We start from the raw sequence: 7,058 nt of genomic DNA on the forward strand, positions 1-7,058 counted from the left end.
ATATAAGTTGTATTGGTTTCAAATATTTGGTTAGACATAGTTCATATTCTGAAGGGTCAATGGGATGGTATGGTTGGAGATTTTGATGCTAAAATTGCTCAACAGCATGAGTTTCTTATCGTCTGGACAGCTATTACATTCATGACATCCAATTACGGCACTCCTTATTGGCATTTTCAGCCTCCGAAATGGTTGTTCCCCCCGCCGATCACATCGAGTTTTAAAATCTTGTAAAATGTTTACACTAATGACATGATATCTTCTTTAAAAATTAAAAAAAAGTGCACATGCACATGCACTCAGATACATAGACATGTGCATACAAGTTTACAACCATACATACAAACCAACTTCTTATACAACAAAGCATATTCAAACACATCCACAAAGGTATACATACATATCCATGGACACCCAAGTTAGATAGCTTATAGATAGCTTAAAAAGTGTGTTATATATATAATAAGGTGAATTCAATCATAAATATTGATTGAAAATCATAAACTAAATAATTACATGGGAGTGAGGTTGACATGTCATGGATTCATATATTTTAATCTAGTTGATTCCCCAATAAGAAGAGGGTATAGAGGGAGGGACTAGAGCTAGAGCTAGAGAGAGATACATTTTATAGGCGACTTAGCAATTAAATAATAGCAAGAGGTTGTTAGTTTTCCTCATGTAATGTCTTTGTGTGAAACATAATTGGTTAAAATAACCAATTTGGACTATGACATAATTTTATTGTCCAAACTTTGTTAAGCACTAGTGAGGGTAAATAGATGATTGATTGGATCTTTACTATGATAAAATGTGGGACCATTGATGGTTAATAATTTGCTAGTGCAAGTTGTTGTACTACTTTTTGAGCACCAGGAACTAAAAGAGGTTTCATGCCGAGCCGATGTGGAATTTGAATTGGAATTGAACTTTGGATTGGAATCGACTTCGTGCTAGGAGTAGCACCAATGTGTTCACACGAGTGACAAGTGGTAAGGTTACCATGACTATAGATATTATTATTATTATGGTCATGAGAAATATGATGAATAAGTTGCGGTAGAATGGCATTGTTTTTAAAACTTGGGTAATGATAATTGGGGCTCAGGCTTGATGATGTTGGCAATGGTGCTGCATGTCCGAAAGATGTTGTGCCACGCCGAAGTTCATGGAGCTCTTGTTGTAGACGTCGATTCTCCTCAGTTAGAGACTCGCAACATCTCTTCAAGAGTTCACAATCCACCTCTGTTTGTTTAAGCTTTGTCCTAGCCCTCCTATTCTGGAACCATACTTCCACTTGCCTTGGCCTCAAGTTTAGTTGCTTTGATAGTTCATTCTTTTGCTTCTATCAAATACAAGAGATGTTTTCAATTTATAGGGAATTCTCAAATATGCATAGAACTATTGACACTAACTATCTAATACAAACATTTACAATGTTTGGCAATGCAATATGTCAAAAAGCGTCAAGCATATCATCACCAATTCTTAGACACATTAAGCTACGTAGTCGTTTAGGGTTCTAGGTCTAAGGCTAAAGTCCATTTTCACCTTGTGTTTCCCTTGTCTACACATTAATCTAACACACACACACACACAAGGTCGTTGATGAAGCAATGTTGGTCAACATGATACCTAACTAGAAATTTTGGTGCACTCGGAAAGTGTGGACCATGTAACAACCTAAAGAGTATAATGTACATTTGTTCATGTAATGGGAGCATTCCTTAATTCTTAATGTTAATAGTAGTGAACAACATTAATAATGAACTTTTGCAAGACTCCACATACTTAGCCAAATGTAGTGGGAAGCACGTTTCCATGTGCCAAGTGACATATCCAATATTCTTTCAAAATAATGTTTCCTAGCAATCGCGTTCACCATTATCAACTTCTCCATAGGCTTTTAAGGAGGTCATGTGGTGGTTGAGCATGCCATATGTACAAGGATATGGGTAAGATCATTACTTTACTTGTAGGTAAATATACAACTTTCCCATGCCCAAACCTCCAAGACTCGATAGTGTAGAGACACCCAAGTGATCACGATCCACATCCTAATTGAGAGAGATAATCCCAAACATCTATGTCCGGACAATGGGTTGTGAATGTTAGGGCTCAAGCTATCTAGGTATAAGGTGATACTAACTTCGTCTAACCGTGAAAGTATAAATGGCTTACAAGTTTGGTGGAAACACAAGTGGATGATTTCCCCATACTTACTCAAATCCCTAACAATGCTCGGCATTATGAGCTTCTAGTTCTCCCAAGGGGGGCGACACTCCCATGTCAGATGTCCTAGCTTGCCAGGACAATGGGAGGGGCCTAGGCCCAAGACCCAACCGAAGCACGAGACATGGCTAATTAGGCAACCTTGTTGAGGCATCCTGGAGCCGACCGGGCTCCATTCACCTAAAGCATAAAACGTTGGTAGAGGCTTTGTTGCTAGGTCCAGGCTCCAGCATGAATTTGCTGCTATACACACACGCACGCACACATACATACATACATACATACGTACATGCATGCATGCATACACACATACACATACATACATACACACACACATACATACATACATACATACATACATACATACATACATACATACATACATACATACATACATACATACATACATACATACATACATACATACATACATGCATGCATGGGACATGATGTTGCATCTGTGGGCTTCTTTGGAGAGATGCATTTGAAGCTGGATGATTAACAGTTAAAATGTGACTGATGGGTGATTAATTGATGGACTAATTACCGGATTAAGAGTGCTGTGCTGCTTGAAGCTCTCCTCCAGCAGGGCTGACTGCTTCTTGGACAGCCTCAGCTTCTTCCTGCTGTTGTTATTCTTGCTCTTCTTCTTGTCGTTTGATTTTCCTTCCAAATCATCATCAAGAACCTCATCGTTCTCCCTGATTTTAATTTTGTCACTGTAGTTCTTACTGTTGTCCATGCCCCTTATTGTAGGGCTGGAATCAGAGGCTGGCATCATAAGATGCATCAGTAATATCGATCGATTACTGCTTCTTCCATCATCATCTTCTTTATTGTTACTGCTATTCTGATTGTTGTTGTTATAGCCATCAAATGTTGTAGTTGTAGTAGTATAGCCATTCCCATAATTAACCCTAATCAGTGATTCATCATCATTAACCATCTTGTCACCATCATCAGCATCATCATAACCATTATTATTCTGATCTGATCCTCCGCCTCCTCCTTCTTGTTCCTCTTCTTCCAGTTCATCACCACTGCTGGTAGCTAACATACTGTCCCCTCCATGACTTGGGCTAGAATTGGCTGGGATTTGGTTCACATCTATATCTAGCACATTATGACGATTGTGATTAAGAAGAGCATAATTGTTATGACTATGATGGTGGTGCAGCTGGGGAGGACTATACTGATTATGATAGGCATGATTAGTATTACGTTGATTCTTAATATTGCTGCAGGGCCTTACAAGATTGGGGTGGATCATAGCCATATTATTGGTAAGTTTGGAAGGATCGACATGAGACGTGTCATCATGTGGATGGATTAATGGGAGCTGGAGGTCTAACTGGGTAGGGTAAGCATGAATCACACCAAATGTTGGGTTAGGGTGAGGAGGAGAGAGGGAGAGGTCCATAGACAGATTAAGGTTGAGGATTGAATTGGGGCTTAGATTAGGGTTAGGGTTAGGGTTAGGGTTAGGGTGTGGTGGAGAATGGTGATGATGGGAGGAGTTATAATGATTAGAAGGAGCACTATAATTAGGGGAGGTGCTACTATAGTTAGGGGGAGCATTAGTGGGAGAGTGGTTAGGAGGGGTGATTGAGGAGGCAGGGTCCTTCTTCTTCATATGCTCTTTGAGTTGCATCATGGAAAACTAGTGAACAATGAATGGTTAAATGAGACCAAATATAAAGTTTGATTGCTCTCTCTCTCTCTCTCTCTCTCTCTCTCTCTCTCTCTCTATTTATATATGAATGTGTTTGTGTGTGTGTGTAGAGAGAGAAAGAGATGAGATGGGATGGGATGGGATGGCATGGCATGAATGATGGGGCTCATCATCACCATCACCATCACCATCATCATGATTCATCACCATACTCATCATTAATATATTTTGTGTAAATAATAATAATAATTATTATTATAATCAAATTCCTTTGTTGTGATTTGGCTCTCCCGGACCCCCGGTGGTGTCTGCGGGGGTAATGAATTTGGTGGTGTCCGCGGGGTAATGAATTTGCTCGTTGTATTTCATATAGCATGTGCTTTTTTAGGCAGCCTAGGGACAATAGGCTCATGTTTCCCTGTTATGTTCTCTTCCATGCTTTTCGGCGTCGTGGGAATCGGTGGGACACACACATGACTAGGGTACCGAAAACGTATGTGTCTGCCTTCATTTCTACACACATCTCTCGGTTCTCTCTTATCCATTTCTGCCTCGTCACATTCCGTCCTTCCCTACTAGTTGTACACTTCTTGGTCGTCCAAATCCTCGACACAAACCTCCCCCATCTTCCTTGTCTCATTCAATGATGCATTTTTTGGCACCTATTCGATTCAATGTTACTATGTATGCCTTCTTAAATTCATGAAGCTCCCAACGACTACACTCTACACACGTCTCTTGGCCGATCTTGACCCCATCACTCGAAAGTGGATCTCAATTCCACTCTGATGCCCATGATCCTTCAAGACACTTGTCATGTGGAGTCCGACTCATTACCTCATTTGCCTTTATCCATTCCCTCCTTTCCTGGACTCATCGTTCATAGCCTTCCATGGTTTTCAATTGTTTAGGTTCCTTCTAACCAAACTCCCTTATCCGTCTTCAATGTTCTCCCCTTCAACATGCCCATTCCCATGCTCACTCTTGTATATCAACAAATAATATGACATACTCTATTTCCTAATAAAACATTCTATGGTTTGGACCTACCACTTCCTAGGTCAACTAACATCCTAATACCCTATTCAATGAATGTATACATGCCCTACCAAATTCTATGATCAAAGTTTCCATAAGCTTTTAGCAAAACGACATAATTTCACCTCATTCTTCAATGCCATGTTTCGCGTTTCCGACGGCCACTTATCTTTTAAGCCAATACATCATTGGATCGTGTTAGATTGCATGCAATTATGATTGTCATGCAAACAAATGAAACAATTGAATGCATGATCTTGTTCCATATAAGTGTGCCACATCCCAAGCCCCAACGTTTTCAATAATTTAATACTAAAGTTTCCATAAGTATCAGAAATAGTATTCAAAGGCGTCTTTGTGCTTTCATAGTCTCATTTATGCTTTGAAATCAATGGAACATTACCTTTAAGCGTTGATTAGTATTTAATTCTTTGTAAACATTCTAGCAAATGTATACATATCTTCAACCGTATCACTAAAAGAGCAAGGACATCTAATAATGACATCTTACTGTGACATCTTACTAACAATTGATATCTTCTCCTATTGCATGTCAATGCGATCTTTGAGAGAACTTACATGTCCCCTCCCGTTTCTAATCATTAAAAAGAAAAGTTTTCCTTGGCAACATGGACCTTACATTTACTGTAGAGTGCTTTTGTGGAGTAACTTCTAGCATTTTTATGACACAACCTGTAACATGTATGCCTTTACCTCAACCAATTTCTTTGTGCATTCAATACAACATCCCATTACATAGTACACACAACCCACAGTAACGTGCATACGCCAAAAGGATATGCAAAAAGCCTTAGCAAAGCAACACTTTTTATTGACCTAAAGCTTAGAGAAGAAAAGATGTGCTCGTACATCAAGAGATTTGCATTGCAACGATGCCAAAAGTCAAGTTCGTCATGAAGGAGATGTGAGCATCGAAAGTTGTTTGTGTTTGTTTGACTCTTTGTACACTTTGTTAATTTGTTTTCATATATGTACACTAAGTAAGTTGATACAAATATGCATAAAAACATTATCATGGATTATGCAAGATTGTATAGTGAAGTTCGTTGCATACCTTTGTTTCCCTTATATCAAATCCATAATAATGGGGCATCCCATATTGCTCATAAGTATGTGAAGATTTCCATGAATGTAATTCACAAACACTTCGATCTTCAACTTTGACAATCAATTTTTGTGTTCAAAGACTCCAAATCTCAACTTCCTAAGAAAACAATGTGAAATGTTTTCTTGACTTCAATATTGAGGCCCATGTAATAATTGGAATTTCTGTTTTAAGATTTGTTCATTCAATGAGTACGAGAGGTTTTCTTAAAAAAAAAAACAATTTCATGATTTTTTTACAAATACATCAAGGATGACAAGGAAGATGTTTGTTTCGAGGGCAGGACAATTGTAGTAAATGATCAAGGATTCAAATGTTAATTGTGCAAGTACAAATTTCTAGACATGTCCATTCGTGTGTACATGCAAAATACACATGTTTAATAAGATCGTTAAGTAACCCACGATTTTGCTTGTGGAAATGTTTGTGCCTTGGTCGAAAAGTGATTGGTGATTGCATGATTCATGTATGCCACTCACTATAACAATGAGGTGGAAACATGCATCCATGTTCTTAAAATTCTATTAAAAGAAAGCAATATCATATTGGTTTTTTACGCTGCCAAACTATGCATATTCAATGAATTCTCCTTTATGTTTGACATTTTTTGCATTCATGCATTTACTATCAGGATAGAATTGACAATTCCAACATTGTTTTGTGTCCACACACGACAACCATGATAAATGTTTTTCTTTTTTAACCTATCATTAAACTCCATCGTTCATATCATTTCTACCTTAATCTTTAATATAACTATTTCGGTTGGAGAGATTAATTACTTTAAAAATGGTCCATCTATCGTCATATGACAATTAACAATGAGAAATCCTGAGGAGCCTCACCCCAAACGTTCGCAAATGTACCACCGCAAAATGGTTCGAAATCCACCTTAAAGCCTCACACTAACTAATGCACTTATGTGGACCTCTTAATGCTAGAGAAATATAATTACTTAATCATGTTTACCGCATATGTCGTATTAGCTAA

General features: G+C 38.3%; 1 protein-coding gene across 1 annotated transcript; it reads right to left on the reverse strand.

The window, feature by feature from the left end:
* Nucleotides 1–458: 458 nt before the first annotated feature.
* Nucleotides 459–3,930, reverse strand: LOC147868937 (uncharacterized). Its single transcript, XM_087324927.1, has 2 exons — nucleotides 2,780–3,930; nucleotides 459–1,345 (listed from the first exon to the last, which is right to left on the reverse strand). Exons 1-2 carry the CDS (start codon nucleotides 3,884–3,886, stop codon nucleotides 830–832), a joined length of 1,623 nt encoding a protein of 540 aa, XP_087181053.1. The 5' UTR covers nucleotides 3,887–3,930; the 3' UTR covers nucleotides 459–829.
* Nucleotides 3,931–7,058: the final 3,128 nt, after the last annotated feature.

Source organism: Azolla caroliniana, unplaced genomic scaffold, assembly GCF_043228905.1.
Source record: "Azolla caroliniana isolate FFs.n. ecotype wild unplaced genomic scaffold, voAzoCaro1.0.p SCAF_1, whole genome shotgun sequence".
NCBI classification, from domain to species: domain Eukaryota; kingdom Viridiplantae; phylum Streptophyta; class Polypodiopsida; order Salviniales; family Salviniaceae; genus Azolla; species Azolla caroliniana.